This window comes from Hoplias malabaricus, chromosome 16 (assembly GCF_029633855.1).
Source record: "Hoplias malabaricus isolate fHopMal1 chromosome 16, fHopMal1.hap1, whole genome shotgun sequence".
In the NCBI taxonomy this organism is placed as follows: domain Eukaryota; kingdom Metazoa; phylum Chordata; class Actinopteri; order Characiformes; family Erythrinidae; genus Hoplias; species Hoplias malabaricus.
Genome location: NC_089815.1, coordinates 8,622,934 through 8,643,589, shown reverse-complemented (window position 1 = coordinate 8,643,589; position 20,656 = coordinate 8,622,934). Strand labels below are relative to the sequence as shown.

General features: G+C 41.9%; 1 protein-coding gene across 6 annotated transcripts in view; it reads left to right on the top strand.

Moving 5' to 3' along the window:
• Nucleotides 1-20,656, top strand: part of LOC136672315 (polyamine-modulated factor 1-binding protein 1) — a 188,224-nt gene that overhangs the window by 35,709 nt on the left and 131,859 nt on the right. For all 6 annotated transcript variants that reach the window (XM_066648311.1, XM_066648313.1, XM_066648312.1 and 3 more), the window contains one exon: nucleotides 12,528-12,626. In XM_066648311.1, coding sequence (XP_066504408.1) covers nucleotides 12,552-12,626 — 75 coding nt within the window. In that variant the 5' untranslated portion in view covers nucleotides 12,528-12,551. The remainder of the gene's footprint in view (nucleotides 1-12,527; nucleotides 12,627-20,656) is intronic.

Sequence of the window (20,656 nt, the reverse complement as noted above, 5' to 3'; positions counted from 1 at the left end):
AACCATTCTGCTGTACGATGATTAAGCACAGAGGACATTAGCCGATGCCCCGCCACAGTCTCTCTTGTTGTCTCTTCTCCATTCCGCTTTGCCCGCCAACGACACCACTGTAACAAATCTCAGCCCTAATAACACGAGAAGACTAATCACTTTAATAACGATGGTAATATCCAATCGACAGAAATTAAATTCCAGGCAGGGTTTCTCTTGACCATGTTTTGTAAGATCCACATGCAGTTAAAGCTGTGCTCCTTGGCATTTGAAGGATGTGGCTGCAGTGAGCAGGGAGAGAGGAGAGACAGACAAGGTTTTCCAGGGGAGGACTTGGAAGAGACTAGCATTGCCAAGCATTGCAGTAGCTTTTCTCTGCTTGTTTGCATGTAGTGTGGCATTATGTGAACGCTGGCTTATAGAGGGAAGGAAAATATTCTCCCTTTCTTTTCCTCCTGTCTCCCCCCTTTCTCCCCCTCTCTCTTCCTCCTTGTCTCTGCTAGCAGACTCCTTTTTTCTTTCTTTCTTTCTTTTTTTTTTTTTTTTTTTATAATCCATTCGAATAATGAAGACGAGGCGCAATTAACATCCCTAGTGGAATTAAAGTAAAGGCAGATTGTCCAAACCTCATTAGCTCCAAAGGGCTATAATATCCACATAACGTTTGCGGCGTTGATTAAAAAAAAAAGAAGAAAAAAACCCGAAAAAGAAAAAGTAAACCATGGCAGGACTTTGAATTAAATCGTTAATTGTATGTTTAACGAATAGATAATAAGCGATGGTAGCGGATATGCCCCAAAAGATGCCAACATCTGCCCAGCCCATCCTGGTGGCAGCCTTGGCTGTGTCATCTTGGAGGTTATGCCAAGGCAGTGTAGGAAGCACAAAGATCTTATAATCCCTCCCTTTGGATGACTTCTTCAATTATTCATATTCCACAACCGTGCCCCTTGTCCAACAAAAAATCCAAGTAGGATGAAGGACTGGAAGCAAAAGTTTGGGATATCCACTCGTGATTATCCTAAGCTGATGAGACTCCATCCCCCATGCTAATTGCCGTTTTAATTGTGGCGACGCGTTTTAACAAATGAAAAACGAATTTCAACTGAATGATCCCATCTTTCCTGTCCCGACAGCGCCCGTCCTTGGCTCAGTGCCTGATGCCCGCAGACCTCGCGGGAACCGCGGCGGCGATCCCCGAACCAGACCGAGGTACCAAAACCTGCACCCAGGAACAGTTGGTACTGTCTGTGTTGCATCTGTGACGGACGGAGGACCCCGAAACAAAAACAAAAGGAACAGGAGGAGTTTGGTAGTTTCTTGATTGGGTGGCAAAGAGGGGGTGGGGGGGTGCTGAAAATGGAAAAAAAAAGTGGGGTGCCAAAAATGTTCCCACAGCCCCCCTACCCCATTTGGCGGAGTTGAAGGAGCAGGTTCCGCCTCCCCAAAGTGTCTGGCATTGTGGCTGCAGTCCCTCTGCCTTCTGTGCCCCCTCCACCAAGTTCTTGCTCTGCTGTTGTCTGTGTGGCATCCCCCTCGCTTGTCTCCCATACTGGTTGACGATGTACAGAGACTACAGCCTGAGCCATTCATCTCCCTGGTGATTGCTGTGAATATAGATAAATCACACACACGCCTGCTTGCCTTGACTGCCTGCCTACCTCTCTCTCATAGCTTTGCTTGCTGTTAAGGTACAGTTTCATGTTTTCCTTTTTTTTTTCTTCTTCTTTTTTTGTTTTCTTTTTCCAACACTAAAAAGTTGATCTTGACCAGTTAAAAATCTGTATGCAGAGCGGCTTGAGTACGAGCCGTGATTTTCATTTTAACGAAGCGAGAATAATTAACGGTTCGTTAAGAAAGAAAGCCGTAAATGAATTCCCGTCTGTCTGGCTGATTATAATTTTATGTGGCAGTTCATTAGTATGCATCCCCATGTTTGCTGATTCTCGCTTTCCCTTTTTTGTGGCTTTTGTAAACAGCTGCTGTTGAGCCCTTGGCACAATCCCTCAGGTCCTTTCTTGGTCCCTCCTCTCTTGCTGCAAGCAAGCGATTGGCAGATTGGCAGCATCTGAAGCAGCAATGCCCATGGTAGACGTTCCCCACTGCTGCGGCTTGTCAAGAGGTAGTGGTTTGTGTGGAGAAAAATTGTGTGGTTAAAGAGAAACGGGGTGGTGCGGGGGGGCTGGCACAAAAAAGAAGAACCCGCATTGCAACCCTCCCCTTCCATACAACAGCTCGCCGCTTTTGTTTTGTATTGTCTTATTTTGGCATTTTGTTTTTAATCCACCCTATTCCTTTCATTAAATCCGTCACGCTAATTACCGGCATAAACTTTTGTATGTTTAATTAGTCAACAACACTGCGCCACCGTTTTTGTTTGTTCTTGATTCTCCTTATCTTTGCCAACCGACCCGCGACGCGACGGGCACGTTGTTGTTTCTCTTGGTCTTCATGTACCGTCCCCATAGCTCCTTCATCTTTCTGCGACAGATGCCACACCAAATGCACCTGGCACCCTGTTCGACAGACACAGGCACCGCGTTGGCCCTCTGCCCGGGCGAAAACAAGATGTCGCCGCAAATCCGTAAAACAGTCTCTGCAGAAATGGCGCGCGAAGCCAACCATCTTTTGCGGTCTCACCACAGCTGCCAGCAAAGATGTTGGCATGATGTCTACTGCCTAGCTGGCTGGCTGCCTGCCTGGCACAAGGAAGCAGAGTGGAGAGAGAGGATGAAGGAGGGAGGTACTGTCTTTCGTCCCACCTCCCTGTGCCAGTCTCAGGACAGCGCCACCACAGCAACTTTCTCCATGGTGGCACCCATTTGTATTCATCCTGTCCCTTCCATCCCACAAGGGAGTGCATTTTAGCTGTTCGGCTTCTATTCCGGTGGCATCACTTGCAGTCCTGCGTTATCTGGGTGAAGACCCCTGGCATCTGCCTTGGCAGCTCTTCTTGACTTGTACCTGGACTGAAAATCTGTTCATGACGTCCGCGATTCTTCAGTAATTATGCGAAGCAGATGGTTTCATCTTCGTTTATCTATTAGCTTTGAGCTTGAGCTTGAGTTTGGGTTCGAAGAACTGCCCCCCCCCCACCAGCTTCCCCCTGTCCGACACTGGCTATATACCAGTCATTTAAAAAAAAACTTGTTTTCCTGCCAGTTCGAACCAACTGGCGCGCGTCCTTCAGTTTCTTCGGTACGTCTACCCGCCTACCGTCTGAGAATGAACGCCAGTCCGCCTTGGTGCTACTTCTGAATGGATGGCACTGTGCCAGCTTTTCCCTGCCATCATCCGCATTCGCAGCTTGTTTCTCTCACTCGCCCACCCCCTTTCCTCTCTCTCTCTCTCTCTCTCTCTCTCTCTTCGTTTTACTCCCTCCCCTCTGTCTCTTTCAGCTCTCCTCCACCCCTACGCCCCCATACTTTTTGTTCTATAAGCTTGACATTAATTAACATGCGGGTTAATTGATTCTAAAAGCCGATGAATTGCGCTTAATGTCTTTCCTCTGCCACCAGCTCCATATCCTTCGTCCCCGTGTCCCCCCTCCGCCCCCTGCCTTTCCCCAGCCTGGCATCTGCTGCCCGCCCGCCTGCCCGCCCGCCTCGCCTTTCCTTGCCCTCTCCTGCATGCTGGCACTGGTGGAGTGGCAGAGCCTTGCAGCCAGTGTTCCTGTTGTAGTGGAAGAGACCTGGGAGAGGTGTGCCCTTGCACCACTGTACACACTGGGAAGGAGCTCAGGCTGCTTATTGGACTATAGCTGATCGCAGTTGACGTTTTGCTGTCTGATCCTGCCGCAGGATGTTGCAATGGCATTTTGTTATAAATAATCAAAGTCCTCCTTGCAACCACCTCCCACCCCCTTTTTTCCCCTCTATCTACCCTTCTCCTCCCTCTTTCTCACTCCCATGCTCTCCCTCCCATTCTCTCTCACTTTCTTGCTCTCCTTCTCTGGCTTTATTTTTTTCCTGTTGTACCACTCACACTTTCACGCCACACTCTTACTCACACCAACTGTAGTCACCTCTCTCCACGTATTTTAAGAAGTTTTTTTTTCTTTTTTAACAGTTATTTCACACCATTTTAGACTTCAGGGGATCTTTGGTGTTTATTTCATGGGGAAAAAAGTTTAAACAACAATGGTGGATAATTGCGATGCGATTTCTGTAAGCACGCTGAGTACGTCGTTGGTGTACTTAATTATCTTTTGTCTTCTGTGATTAGCGTTCGCGTGAAACCTTTCTGTGAATTAGCTGAAATTAGCGCCGTCTGTCATATTTGATTAAGCAATTATCTTGGGCGTGCTGTTTCTGTCTTTTCGTCTTTTCTAGTTTGTGTGTGTGTGTGTGTTTTGCCGTTTGGAGAAGATGAGTTTAAAAAACGAAAGACAGGGGCGCTTTTAATTTTTTAATAACAAGTAGCCCCCTCCTTCCAGAATGGAGTCTGCCCACTGCTGTTAATTAGTCAGGCAGCGGCACACACAATCGAGAAAGGTAATACGAAATCATTAAGGGCGAGGATCCGCTCGCTGTCGTGTACACACACACACATTGTACACATGCATACTGTCTGCCTTCTCTTTTTTTGCATTACACTCCGTAGCTCTCCCAACGTGGCTATGAAAATTTGCTTTAAACTGAAACATGCTTTTCTATTTAAGGCTAATTTTGTTCCTCACTCGTTTAAGCCAAGGAGTAAAACATTCTGGCAAAAGCACACAAACGTGTCCGGGGTGTTGGCACTGGCTCTGTAGGGTTGAATCCAGCGCTCTTCCCACTTTTCTCCCTTTTGTTTTTTTATTATTATTATTAAATAAAAAGGAGCATGAAGCAACTGAGGCAACAAGAGGAATCCATTATGCAAATTGACTGCTATTTGCATAATGTCTTATGCCAGGAATATGCAAATTAAGCGTATAATTTATGAGTGCCTGCGTCTGTCTCACAGTGTTCCCATAACTTACAAAAAGGGATTTTTTTTTTTTTCCTTTTGCCCTCTGTTTCATCCTCTCCTCTTCTTCAAGCTGGCACGGGGCACACACCATTCCCTTACAAAACAAGCAAAACACTGTATTCTCACAAAGGGCTGGTGGCCAGGTTGGAAAGACTTGCTGCTGCGGTGGGATGGAGGAGGAGGTTTGGGGATGTGGAAAAGGGGGCACGTAACTCACCCCCCCACCCACAACCCCTTTTTCAAAGGGGCCAGGGGCAGAAGCTAATTTTCAGAAACAACAGCGAGACGAATTAATTAACGCAAACACGAAAAGCAAAATCAGGTGCTAATTTAAATGCAGTCAACCCCCCTCATCACTAGCACCCCCCTCCCCTTTTTCATTTTGGGGGAAGGTTCAACTTCTCTGCCCCGCTGCTGCTGCCTTGCCCACTTGGCTCAGTGTGTGTACCCCTCTGGAGAACGGGCAGCATTTCTTCTTCCCCTGCTGGAGTATCTCTGGAGTCAGTGGTGATGGTGGGTATGAGAGAGAGGAGGAGAATGAGAGAGAGAGGGAGAGAGAGAGAGAGAGTGAGTGAGAGTGAGAGTGAGGAGAGGTGGGGGAGAGAGAACCAGCTTCAAGAGGGAATGTAAAGGCATGTGCGTGTATACACTCGGATGCCAGCGCCACCCTACCCAGCACCGGCAGCAACACCGGCATCGGCACCAAGAAGAGCGTCCAAATGGAGCCTGGGCACTTCCCACTGTCCCACCCATCTGCGTGCCGCCTGCTTCCTCCTCCTGCCTTTGTGCCGGCTTGGCTTATTGTAATCACCTCAGCCGTTTTGCATACTTGATCTCTGCTTAATGTGACACATTGCTGCAGAGACAAAAGCAGCGAGAGAGCTTGTGGTGGGAGGAAGAAAAGGAGTTTCTCACTGTCGTAGTGTTCGGTCTACCTTGGAGAAGTGAATTTTTTTGCGTGCGTTTTCTTTTTTCTTCTTTCCTCAAGGCCTCTTTCAGTGGACCTTGTCCCCTTTCTTGTTCGGACCCATGTTTCCATTCCGTATGAGGCGTGTGGAGTTATTTTCCCATCACGGAGAGTGCCCCTGTGCCCAGGTTGGCATCAGACTTACTGGACCTACCTTCCTGCCCACTTTGGGGAGTCTGCAGCCTGCACGCTGAAGACACTGAGGAACCATTCGTTGGATAATGAACCCTCTGAGCCCCAGTGTGCATCCCTCTGCGTACTTTGTTGGACAGAGGAATAGTGGTGTGTGGCTCGCTGCAGTGTGGGAACTGCTTGTGCCAGTGCATGGACTTCAGGACAATGCTGAAGGTGTCTTCTGACTTGAGCAGGAATCGTACTCCTTATCCTTCATGTCACCACGCCAGTGCTGACTTTTGCTCTGTCTGCTGCTTTGAGATCATGCTAAAGCCCTGCGTTAATTAAACCGCCAAGATCATTATCCCTCGTCTGCGTAATTCGTTGAATTATTTCGTTTTAAGATGCGACTTCGTTTGTCTCATGTAAGATGGCGCAGTGTAATTTGCAGCAGTTTTTTTTGTAATTATAATTTTGTTTTAATCGGCATTAAGCCATTGTCTTAATTATGCGGAGGAGAGGTTTCATTATTCGTTTGCATACTGATGAGCGGCTGAGATGTTGAATATTTGCCCAGTGGCTTTGAATACTATAACTTGGAATCTTGACAATAGCTTGAGAAAATATTTAACAATTTTATCAAAATTTTTTCTTAATTTTTAAATGTATTTATTTATTTATGACGACAAATAATGTAATAGGACATTATTCTGTTATGCCGAAGTAAACACATTACATGTTGTGCAAAATTATTTGTGAATTGCAGGTAACTTATTTAATGTTTTTAACAATCTTTGTGTAGTTTTAAAGTAATAGTTTTCTAGTTTCTGTTTTAATTGTCATATGTATCTGCATTTTTTTAATTGTTTGTTAATTGTCGTTTACTGATAAACCAAAGAGAACAGAGTGTTTCCAAATATTCACCTAAAAGGGAGATTAAAACCTTAAAATACCTCAACAAGCATTTGTTCACTTTCTTCCAAGGACAAAACAGTATATAAATGAGGGAAAAAGGGGAAGAAAGCAGGTTAGACAATCATGTAGATGCTGTGTCATACAAATGCTAAGGCTGGTTGAGTCAGCAAATTCTTGGCCTGAGAAGTCCATCAGAGCACAACAAGTTTTCAGGGACGAGGGAAGAATCATGCAGCTTTCATCAGTTTTACAGTTTTCTTCCTTGAGCTTTGTAAAGGATCTCTGCTCTGACATGTGATCATTTGAAAGCAATGGTTTGAGGGATCTCAGTTTGCGTTTGAGCCAGATTTATTTTTAAGACTTTTGTATGTGGGCTGTAGTTGATATTTTATTTCTCGGCAAATGAGAATATTTATGAGAATTACGTAATACCTTAGATTTCTTCATATAACACCTCTTTACCGCCTCCATCTATTTCAATATATTATATGTCCTAGGGAGATGTTCATACAGCTTATTTTTAATGTTAAGCCTATCTGAACTTTTCTCTGTGCTTGAAAATATATTTAAATTTCAAGCTGTTAATGACAAAAAGAATAATATTCAACTGTACTCTGTAATTATTTTGTTCTATCGCAGGCTAAGATTGATTAGCTCGCTATGTTTGATAACGGAAAGAATGTTTCTTGTGGCATTGCCTTAAATAGACAGGGATAGTTGGCAAAGGCTTTAAAGAAATTGAATAAATCTGAATCCAGGATTTAATAGTTGGACATAGTATAAACATCCACCACAGCATTTATTAAGAATCATACATAGTGGAAGTGTCTAGAACATGTAACGCTTATTGAAATGCGTGTACATCTCATTTGGAAAATGATGAAGAATTTGTTTTTCACTAACCGCTAAGCTAACAAAGGCATCAATAAATATTTTACAAACAACACATTTACAAGCTATTTCATGTCTTTCTACCTTTCTATAAAGTGTTGTGACTGAATGAATTCATTAGTGATTTAATCAGTTTATTTTAGTTAGATCACCATTTTGAGTGGATTCTTTACTGTTTCATTTAGACTCGGTTTGAATCACTTTTAAGTCTTTGCCATCTTCCCTTAAGGCATAAATTGTCTGAAATAATGGAGATTCAAATCGAACAACTGATAGCTTTAAAAACATGTAGGCGTTCGTCAGCATGTGGAAAAGCACTGCCTTTTGACAGGATTGAACCCCAACTCTAAATTTTTTCAGCATTCACAACCAGCCCCTGCAGTTTTCTAACAGTACTTCTCTGAATTGGTTTTTAAGCTTTATTTGCAACAACAGCTTGTGTCTTTTCCCGTTTTTCCTTCTCTTGCACCAAATAATGAAGCTCTCTTCAGCTGAACTTTGAACAGTGTAATGTTCAAAAGGTTGGTCTCATCTGAACACACTCTATAATGGTTTTTGCCTTTTTTGTGTTCAAAAAATAAGGATTGACTGATACACACATACAGTTAGAAACCTTCTACTCAAAAGTGGAAATTAGAATTAAATTTTTTTAAACATATTCTTACATATTTAGTGTGTGTTGCACTCTTATGAGTGCCTGAGACACAGCAGTGCTGCTGGAGTTTTTAAAAATTCTCCAGCCAATTAGACACCTACGTTGTTGGTCCACCTTGTAGATGTAAAGTCGGAGAAAATAGCTCAGCTGTGGTTGCACAGTTGGTTATTGTCACTGGTCCACAGGACATTTTGGTAAGTGGACTATTCTCAATCCAGCAGTGACCCTGACTGGTTGAGCTGTGTCTGATCCACTTGTACCAGAACAACACACACTAACACAACATCAGTGCAGCACTGAGAGTGATCCACTACACAAGTCATGCCTGCTCTGTGGTGGCCCTCTGGGGTTCTTGACCATTGAAGGTGAAAGGGGACAAACAGAGTATGCAGACTAACAGTGGACAGTGAGTGTAGATACATTTTTACTCAACCCACAACATTCTGATTTGATGATTCTAACGTACTCCGATATTTACTTTATCTATCATTAGTTATGTAACAAATATTTCTGAGAAAATGTACAGGGAAGCATAGAGTTGGTCTGCAAGTCATTATTAAATGATTCAGAGAAAACTGGGCTCATATCCATGTAATAATTGGTCGAGCGCAGCAGAAAAGCTCCATGTCAAACAACTGATGCAACAAGGGTTATGTTACATTCATGTGCATGTGAATGTGTATGTATGTATACTGGATCTCAGCAGTGTCAACATTTGTTTAGCCCTCTGTTCTTTAAAAGATTGCAGAAGGTAAGTCAGAATAATATATTAGCACATAAACATTACATTTAACATTAGTTGAAGGACGTATATGTGAAGTAGCTCTGTACATCCTCAGTCACCTATAGCTGAATCTCGCTTTCTCCCAGTCCTTACCCTAAGAACTAAGGGATTCCTTGGATTGTGCACGTTTATGGCGTTGTTAAAGGGCAAGCAAAAGGGATGCGAGTGTTCAAGGAGTCAGAGCGTTGAGAGCAGAATTGGGACACTCTTCACCTCACACGCTTCAGCTGGGTCTATCCATGCTGCTGGAACTCTATTCAGCATGGCTTGCAGCCAGACTGGCCTTAACATCACAGTGGTTTTCTAAACACTTGAACAGAAATGTTATAGTTGTTGAGATAATTTATCATAATTTCTTACACGTTTGGAGGTGTGTCTGTAACCCATGTGCCTTTCATTTTCTTCTCTGTGTTTAACAATACTGAAAGTAAACTCACCTGTCCATATAACCACACCAGTGTACTGGATGAAGATTGTAAGTCCCTTTCTAACAAGTTTATCTGCCCAGCATTTCTGTTTAATGTTGCGTAAATAAACAGGTGAATTCTGCAGATTTGTTAAAGCCAGAACACCAAAGTAAACAGTTTCTCATTATATTAAATGAGGCTGTAACTACATAAACTATCTAGAGGACAGTTTTATCAACCAGACATTTGTATAGAAAAGGTTTCTTATGTAAAAAAGTTGTTTCAATGTCATTTAAATACAGTATGTGTTTTCAGTTTTGTAGTTTGCTATTACAGAAAACAGGCCCTCCATAAACTGAATGAAATGGCTTTATATTAGCCATACAATGCACTATGTGTGTATAAACTGTGTTTTAATCAAGTTGTTTTAATCAAGTAGTAGGAACAATTTCAGATTCAGATATAGACATGGATAGCAGGAAAATCCTTCCAGATGTATCTTTTGCTGTTTGCTAGGCTGCCATTTTAAATAAGAATATGTTCTTAATGATTGCCTGGTTAAATAAAAAATTTAAATATATAAATCAACCTGTGTTCATGCCTGCATCAAAACCATCTGTGTGAGTGCAAAGTAACAAACATATTGAATATTTATCTGTATTGGAATAAACTATGGAATAATCAATGAACTACGTGATCTATAATGAAATTTGCTGCAAATTGTTGTCATTATAGATTTTTATGGATTTTATCAGTTAGGGTGATGCAGCCCTAATTGTAACAGAATATATAGAAGTAATGCTCATATCTTGGTTAGACGTTTACAGTTAACTTGCAAGTTTACAGCTTACAGTTAGTCTGTGTACTAAATAGAAATGGAAATGATTAAGCTAACAGGCTCCCACAGAAATTTTATATAGGATCTTTTGGGAGTTGCATTATAAACATAGCACAAAAAGTAAGGAAAATTATGTTTGGAAGGTTATTTCTTTGTTGTAACAATGCTTCTTGGCAATAAATCTTATACAGTTGGAAAGCCTGTTAATTTTTCTTTTAAATGGTGCCACATTTCTAAGGAACATGCAGTTGTGGGACGAGCAGTAGAGCCGAGTATTGCGGCAAATGCTGGTTGAAGAATGGATTGCCATCCCACAGCAGTGTGAGACCAGGCTGGTGTCCAGCATGAGGAGGAGGTGCCAGGCTGTTGTGGCTTTTCCACACAATACTGAGGCTCCTGTTTGTTAAATGAATAAATTGTTAAATTGCCGATATGTTTTGTTTCTTCAAACTTCAATCATCCAGTCCACCACACACCAAACGGGTCAATGGCAGAATAAACTGTTTGGCATCGGCAGAGAGGATTTGGCAAATCTTTAATGGGTGCAACCCACATACTCAGCTCTACTGCTCATCCCACAAATGCATGTTCCTTACAAATGTGGCCCTGTTTAAAAGGGAAATAAACAGGCTTTCCAATGGTATAAGATTTATTGCCAAGAAGCATTGTTACAACAAAGAAATAATCTTCCAAACACAAATTTCCTTACTTTTTGTGCTATGTTTATTAGTTATGATAAAACAAAAATATTTGCTTTTTTTTAAAGAGAAAGGGGATGATATTTAAACAGTAAGAAATAAATGAGAAAATTAGATTTAAGCTCCATCTGGACCTTCCATTTCTTTTGTGGTTTAATGGCTTAATATATGTCACATACCCAACATTTACTTCAACTCAAGACACACCTCCATTAAAGTGACAATCAAGCCTCAGTCGTGTGAAGCTTGTCTAACAGTTGGCCCTCTGTAGAGGCAAATGGTTTGACAGAGATTTCAAATGAATTTTTTTAACCAATATTGCAATTGTTCATGGTTAAGTTAAAAAATTATCCCGTTAACATTTGGTGTCATTAAATAATTATTAAATTATTTAGCAATTTGCTAATTCTAACCTTCTAACCTTACCCTAGTTATAAATAACACAGGCTTCTAGGAGGTCTCTATTAAGGCCTAGTAAAGAAGTCTCTTCAGTCTGTGGTATCACCGCCTCCACGTCACTCAGAGTAAACAGACCTCACTGCTTGTCAATACTTTCTTGGAAGGAAAGTATAGCTGGCCTATGTTCCGTATGTACTGAAATAGCTCGCAATGTTTTTGGCATGTGGGAACACACCATCACCCTCAGAGCTGCTCTGCTGGAATACTGGCAGTTAGTATTCTGTGCTACACTTTCAGGACCACTGTGGCATGCCTTGGCCAGCTCTGATAAAGCCCAAGCACTTATCACACATGATTGATTTGTTTACTCGTCCCAGGCTGGTCCACTTATCATGTGCCTTATCCCTGAAGCTGAACAGTGATGGGCTACTACCCCTCTCTCTTTCTCTTGCTCTCTCTCACACACACACACACACACACACAATTCACTCACTCACTTTCACTCTGTGAGCTCACTCAGCTTTCTGATTTGACTTTGTATATAAAGATATATTCAATCACAGTAAAAATGACAATACGTGATCATCACTCTTCCAGCCACCTTGGTGTGTGATGCGTTGGTACGGCCATGATCCTTCCAAACTCCATTTTTCATTTTGTTCTCTAGGATCCCTTAAGTCACTTCCCTCTGTAAGGGCAGTTTAGCATCGTATAGCCATCAAGCTCCTTGCATTTCCCATTAATCACTGGGGTGAGGCCTTTATGAATCCACATTTGACACTGAAGACAACACTATGGCTCCAGATGGTTCTACTTTGCCTGACCTTAATTCATCTAGTTCTTCAAATTTATTCCTCTTCAATGCCCATTTTCTGCCTATCTGACCCACCTACCAACTGTCTTTCTTCTGTGCAGCATATTGGCCACTGCATTCGGACGATGGAGGCCTGTCAGGGCGATATGATGCAGCAGCTCAGAGAGCTTTCTGTGTCTGTACGGGATGCCAAAGCTGAGGTTAGTGATGTGTGCTGTAATACATCAGAGCCTTATGTGCTCTTTCTTCACTGCTAAAGTTTACATTAGTGGCCACTACTGACTGGAGGCTGACACGGATGCTTGTGTGTGATTTCCCTCATCAGTCTGCATATTTGTATATAGTCTGAAACAAGTATATATTAAAATGTCCTTATGTTATAGCCAGTAGCTTATGTAACTACAGTCTGTTCGTACTGCAATGTATTGCAGATAACTTTCAGGAAATTATGTGAGTGTGTATGTGAGAGTTTTCATTATTAATTTAATAAAAACAAGTGGTGTTCTACTATGGCATGAGTAGTTTGGAATTAAAGAAAAATAAATATGCGCAGCAGGTAGTGTCGTAGTCACACAGCTCCAGGGACCTGGAGGTTGTAGGTTCGATTCCCGCTCCGGGTGACTGTCTGTGAGGAGTTGGTGTGTTCTCCCCATGTCCGCGTGGGTTTCCTCCGGGTGCTCCGGTTTCCTCCCACAGTCCAAAAACACACGTTGGTAGGTAGATTGGCGACTCAAAAGTGTCCGTAGGTGTGAATGTGTGAGTGAATGTGTGTGTGTGTGTCTGTGTTGCCCTGTGAAGGACTGGCGCCCCCTCCAGGATGTGTTCCCGCCTTGCACCCAATGATTCCAGGTAGGCTCTGGACCCACCGCGACCCTGAACTGGATAAGTGGTTACAGATAATTAATGAATGTAATATTTATTATACTTATATATTAAATATCAATATCATTTCTTGTTTAACATACTGGATGTATGTATGAATTATGAACCATGTGTCTATATCTAAACTCATGTGGCTGTATTTATCACATTAGCATGATGTTTTCTCAGGCATTTCTATCTGGGGGTCATGCACATTGAGGAGTGGTTTTCTGCCTTTGCTGAAATTAGAATATATTAGATTAATATTAGTTTATTAACATACTCTTTATATAAAATTGTGAATAAATATCTATAAATACATTAAAAGACCATCATAGAAGCACCTCTTTATATTGGAGTCTGATGAACCAGACATAATCAGCATCTGTGTTTGTGTCACTCTCTGGGTTAAAGAGTGCACTCACATGTGCTCTTACAACCTGAGACACACTCTCTCTCTCTCACACACACACACACACACCCTCACACTCATGCCCTCAGGGAGCATAGTGCTCCGTTAGGCAGTTATGTTAACTATTGCATGCCATAAACGCCTACCTAAGCAGAGGGCTGAATAATTCACACTGGCTGGCAGATCAGTAATTAAGAGCGGCTTGGAGAGCTGTCCATAATTTATCTGGACTGCTTGTGTGCAGTAAACATAGCTGGCACATGAAGAGGCGGGGGACGAAGCTACATGACTCTTCAGCCCAACTCGTCCATGTTCCTGCATTTAGCCTGAAGGCAGCCGAGGCCAGCCCAAACACACAGGGGGGCGGTCGGCATGAAGAAAAAAAAAAAACAACATGCAGGGACTCCCACTTGCATATACTCTCCATCTCAAAATTCATCGTTTTAAGCGCAATGGGGTCAGTAAAGCGATTTGATATTAATGCATAGACACACTAGCATGAACTCTGCATCTCCAACTTCATCTCTTTAAACCGTGTGGGTTCAGTAAAGTGACGTGGATAAATTTTGATCGACTTTTGATTAATGCCAAATTTGGAAGACAAAAAAAAGTACTGAAGCTGGTGGTAATTTGGCTGAAAGTCTTAATTACTATTTGATAGATGCCTTTAACTATGAGTCTAGACTCTATGGATGCAGATGTTGGTGGGGTACTAAAGTGGCTATTGATTGTGCATATTTAAAACCTCTGCAAACTTAGAGAAGGGCTTAAAAAGTGCACAGCTAATTAGTCACTTGTCAATAATTGACACCAAGATGTATGCAGTGTGACTAAAACCACAGTGTGTGGGGTTTGATTGAAAGAGGCTGTTATCCGAGACAAATCTGAGTAAAGACCTTTTTCTTTCCTTTTTCACTCCATGCCAAGGATAGGAGGATGAATTAGGGCAAGCAAGTCCTGTAGATGAGAGTCATTAGCTGAAAGTAGTCAATGTCTGTGCCATTAGTCATCACAATCCTCAGTAATAGAGTGTCAAAGCACAGCTTCTCTGTTGTTTTGTGATAAATCCCTTTTTTCGCCCACACGTGTGTGCATGTGTGAAGTTGGGATGTCAGCTCAAGATCGCATTCAATAATTTATGGCTACATCAAGCGCAAGGTTATTAGGAATTTGTGGGAAAACAAATTCAAATCCGTCTAGAAAACAAAGCAAGGACATTTACCATTAATGCATAGATTAGGCTTCAGCGCTAGAAAAAGTCCAAATCAAAATATATAAAGTGCTATTAGATACCGTGTTCAGTCTGTAGGTTCTGGTGCAGAATGGCACTGTTAGATTTTACAATATACTCATGGTACAAGTTGCATACCATGCACTGTCAGAAAAACTGTCACAGTGGTGGTGCCCTGAAGGGTACATATTCGTACCTTTAATTAGGGAACAGAATTGAACATTTTTCTATTATAATTGTAGATTTTAAAATTGTGATGATTATATTCACCCAATTTTTTCTCTGGGACTTGTTTGTTTCGTTTTAAACAGTTCTGTGATGAAATCATACAGATATTTGCCTCTTCTTTTGGAGAAAAGATTGTAATGTACATTTAGGGAACACAACTGAACTTAAAAACCACTGCTGTACCTTTTTAAAGTACATTTACACTGTTTGTACCTTTAGTGACCAATTATGTACCTGTACCGTACCTTTTGTCTGAGAGTGTATCATGTGTATCACTATCTAATGTCTTAAAAAGCCTTAAGTCACAAAAACGTGAATTGCTAATGATGCCTAAGATATACTCGAGCCCAAAATAAAAGCAAGTACAGATGTAGTTAATAGCTACACATACAAGCATTCATTCATTCATTCATTATCTGTAAACGCTTATCCAGTTCAGGGGCGCGGTAACAAACAGAACATAACATACGAATAAGTTGCATTCTATACACATCGAACAGGTAGATTATGTAGTCACACATGATTCATTGTTATTAATAAAATGAACCCAATAGTAAAACGTACTGTATGACATGATTATCTCAGTGATAATGTCCTCACAAAAACGCCGTTCATATTCTTCTCAAAGGCTGTTCATGGGACTTTCACAGTTGCAATAACAAAACACCTCTTTAGTCGTCTGGTCACATGGTTAAACATTATACTTTCCTCTCATAGTAAACTTAAAAGCACAGTCAACAGTGGATGTGTTTCCAACTTCAGGAAGTTCTTCCATTTTGTCTTATTCATCAATTAAACTATGACATATCCTTGACCAACTCTACCTCCAGTCACAGAGTGCAGTTACATGATTATTCACGTGGTCATGTAAACAGCATATTCTGATTTCTGAGATCGGAGTAAGGTCTAGAGTAAGGTCTCACATTAAGAAATCCATTTAAGGGAGCTGGAATTTAGCTCAGTAATCTGATTTCTTGGTGCATGCACCCCCCATACCCCGATTTCTTTGGATTTCTCGGTCTATGCATGTGTCCATTTGTAGTGTAGATCTGTATCCAACATATCCTGACGTTCTGTCTCCATACTGTATCTGAAAATTCATCAAGTACATTTCGCTCTCGCCAGACCTCCAGCAGCTTAGTGTCCAAGAACAGTCTCTCGTTTACAGAACACTTTGTAATGTAAGAAATCATAAAAGAGAAGATCCACGTTTGCAGGTAATATGCGTCCATGTTTACAAATAGCAGAAGCAGGAAGTTGATGTTGCGTCTTTCTGTGATTGGTTGTTGCAAAGCAGAAATCACATTATTGCTGGACTCATGTAAACACAGTTTTGCCGTTATCTGATTTGCCAGGTGCATGTAAACGTGTTGATCAGATTACACACCAAGTCTGGTTATTTATGTAATCGGTTATCGGATTATTAAGTCCATGTAAACATATTCATTTGTAAAATTTGCGAGGCACTGACAGCACTGGTATCTGATTGGCTGAAGGTGGAAGTCTCAGTGCGGCTGCGCGGGGCTAAATCGCACCACTCTGCTACAAAGACCAGCCTGCTCTGAGCCAGAGCGGGTTAGTGCTCTCAGCCTCGCTGCGCTTATACAGGTCATGCTTTGGTCTGCTCCACACTCAACCATCCGGGGCTTTCCAATTCACCACCGGTTTCTCCTCACATTCCTGCAGTTTCTGACCACAGCTCATTTCAATATTCATGATTTAGAGGAGAGAATGTGTCCGGATCTTGTTACAGAGTGGGGCGTGGGTGTGTATAATGATGCAAGTTGCTCTAGCCTGGCATTGAGCTGTTGTTTGTTCTTGTGCCAGGGTGTACACAGGGGGCACACTCTGGGATCATCAGTGCCCTTCAGCTATCTCTCTCTCTCTCTCTCTCTCTCCCTCTCTTTCACACACACTCTCGCTTCTCCCGCTCTCTCACTCTCTCTCTTTCTCTCCCTTTCTCCTCCTCACTGGACTTGGCGTATTGTGTGCAGCGTGCTCTGGCGGCTAAAGGCGCTCGTTAAATGCTATAACTTATATCACGTTTGAAGCTAATGGGAGGAATACTGGCCGCAGTGAAAAATAAATTACATTTTTCCCCCCTCTCCCGGGCTGCCCTCCTAACCCACAGCGTAATATGGCAGCGGTGAGAGTATGCATTACAAATCGGAGGCATTAGAATTTATCTGTGCTGCGCGACGCTGACTGATGCATTCGAAAATAATGTACTAGAGCCGAGCATTACAGGGACCCCATAACTAATGGACGGCTCTTGCCTGTGGCCGCCACTGTATATCATTCAGCTGGCCTAGCTCATCAAGCCCAAGAGTCCTTCGCAGGACTCTCTCCCTCCGGACCAGCAGATCACTCTCCCTCACCATTCATCCATCCATTTCCCCTTCCCTCCTTCCCACAAAAGGTGTTCTCTCTCTCTTTATCACTCCCCTCACCCTGGTCTCTTCATCTTTTTTCTAGAAGGCTAGATGGGGTCATTCTTTCTGCTGCACTGAAGTCATGATTTTAGTATGATAATATAGAAGACTCAATCTGGATTTTTACATTTGACCAGACAAGTATTAAGCTTTAAGCCTTAAATATTTTGGTGTTAGCAGAAGGGTACTGAGGTAGCTTTGAACTATTTTTGAACTCACTTGTTTTATTTTATGAGCACCCGTATCCTCTAACACAAACAAAACATGAGGACTCTCGATGGTCCAATGCCCTTAAAGATGACACATAGTTGGTCATCTTTATTTATTTTCAGTTTGGGAAACCTGAGAACAGAATATATTAATGGAAAACGTAAGAACATGTAAAATTCAGCTGCATCTAACCTCTTGTCATATTGGCATCCCTTCCGTACCCCTGTTCTTTCTTCTCTCTGTTGTTCTGATTTGAGGTCACATGCTTCTTTGTTATTGTTTTCATTAGCCATGTGCTTAGTGCTTGTGTTCACTTAGTCACGTCCTTGTCACATGTTCTTTTTAGATTATTGTGCAAGTGTTTTGCGTTATTCCCCCTTTCTAAACTTGTTCTGTAGCTGCGTTCCAAAGCCTAGGCTGCAGCCGAGGTAGACTCCTTCTTACTAACCCGATCACACTAATGGAAAGGTCTAAAGGAACACTAACATGAAACTAAGTTAAGTTGTATTTTCTTATTAATATTACCCTGCAAGACAATACCATTATTTATTTATTTTTTTTTTTTCAAACACTGAAACTTAAATATTTAATCTTTAAATATCAACTGGGATTAAAAATAAAATACTACTAAATTTATATGCTTTCTGTGGTACTGCAATATACCAGTAAGATTTTTGATTAAATATGGTATAGAGACAAATAGTTTACTTAATTATTTATTTTACACTTTACAAGGTGAATGAACTCTGAAGGTCCGTCTTTCACCGTGTCATGTTTATTTTCTCCAACGCGGCGTAGGTGCACAAAGAACTGTGGGTTACTGAGGGCCGCGAAGGATACGTCTGTTGCATCCTTCAAATTTTTCCGAATGTAGGCTGCATTTCTCAACTGTACAAGAAGGATCCTTCACATTGGAAAAGCCTTCTATGGCGTGTCTCCCGAGAAATGCAGGACGGCTACAGCTAACTAGGCTACAGTCCCCTATTTGTCATTCATTTTGAAAAATCATATACTCATTTGCATTCACCTTTTTTTATATCCAGCATTACACATCTAAAAATAGACAGTGTTATAATGAACATAATGTGCTATGGAACAACCACTCATGCAAAGAGAACTGCGGAAAAAAGAAGTCAGTTATAATAAATCAACAAAATGATTAAGAATGTTAGGAAAGAATTTGTGGACAATAAATACAGCTACTTTAAGGTGCACCCACTGTGAGCACAGGTGTTAAATTGTGTACTCATAGCTTGTATAATCTTGTATAGAGATTTGGAATTCTCTGGAGCAGCCCCACATGTCCCCCACAACATTTGGATGAGTCCCAGAGGTGGAATTGTGTTCCTTGGAGTAATTGAACAGCATGTAATACTTTTGGGATGAGTTGGAATAGTCTTTGTGATCCAGAGCTAATCATCCAACATCAGTGCCTGACCTCACTGCCACGGCTGAATGCTATAAGATCCTGCAGCAAAGGGGAAAAGCACTCCCTAAGAATGTGCATGCGTTCAGGAATGTTGAATGAGCAGGTGTCTACAAACTTTGAACCATGTAGTGTACACTCATGGCATTGTGTAAATCGATTTGGATAAGAGCATCTGCTAAATGCCGAAAATGTAAATATGCATCCTGGCCACGGATGGCTGTGGCAACTCTGAAGTATAAGCTATTCACTCCAGTCTAAATGATTACAGAGCACTGTAAAGTTATATTCTGCTTGGATGCAGCTTAAATAAGGCTGCTTTTTGAGCTTGTGCATGATTCTATTTGAAGTGGTCAAACCACATATATAATGTGTGTATATGGTCATTCTTAATTGTGAAGATGCTCCCTTAATGCCTTTTGTATTATTATTATAAATCTATTTTTTATTATGTTTTGAGCTTTTTCCTCCCAATGACACAAAGAGCATGGAACCCTTTGGAAACACTTTAGATGCTATTGCAAAAGTTTCTTCTGCATTTAGTTACAGAAAGCTTGGAACAAAAGCACAAAGTAAAGTGAATTACATAGAATAATGCAAGCCTACATGAACGTTCTGGTGTGCAGAAAAAAGTGCTTGATCAGTTGTCTTTGAAGCCCCTTCTATATCCTCCACTATTTTATCCATCATCCCTTTGCACTGGCCATTTTTCTTTAATAGTGTTTATCTGTAATAACTGTGGCCAGCAGTAACAGTGACTGCCTGCTTAAGCCAAATAAAGGTAAAGAAAGCGAGGAAGGAAAGGGGCCAAATGAATTCCATCCACAGAGGGGTCAGAGAGACAGAAAGTGCATAGCAATGCAGTTTGGCCAGCAGGCAGCGGGAGATAGGATGCTAATAAGATCAGAAGAAAAGAGAAGCAGCCGGACCCCTGGGACGACTATGAAGGCTTTTTTTTTTTTTTTCTTCCTGTACATTTTTTTAAAACAGAAAATGGCCTGAAAAAATAATGACGTATGCTTTGAAATGCATTAATAATCAGAGGCGGGCCGCTTTTGTTTCGAGAATGTGAGCCGCAGAGAGAGAAAGTGGGGGTGGGAAGGAGGATGTGGGGGGAAAACATGAAGTGTTTGGATATAAGGAGGCCTCTTCCTCCCTTGCTCTCTGTCCAGGTGCGGGCAGCGCCGGTTCTCATTATCTCCAGCTTCCGCTGCCTCTTAATGGAGCACAGTGGACGGCAGCCCTGGGTTTGTGTTTGGCATGCTTTCTCTCCTGGACAATGCCCTGCCTCGTCTCTCTCCCCGCTCTGGCGCTCTCGGCGTGTGTCTGAGGACCTGCAGTATGGAATACCTGAGCAGGAGCCCCTCATATAGTATGATGAAAGGCCCCGAACGCTCTGCACTTTTTTTTTTTTTTGTCCTCAGCCTAAT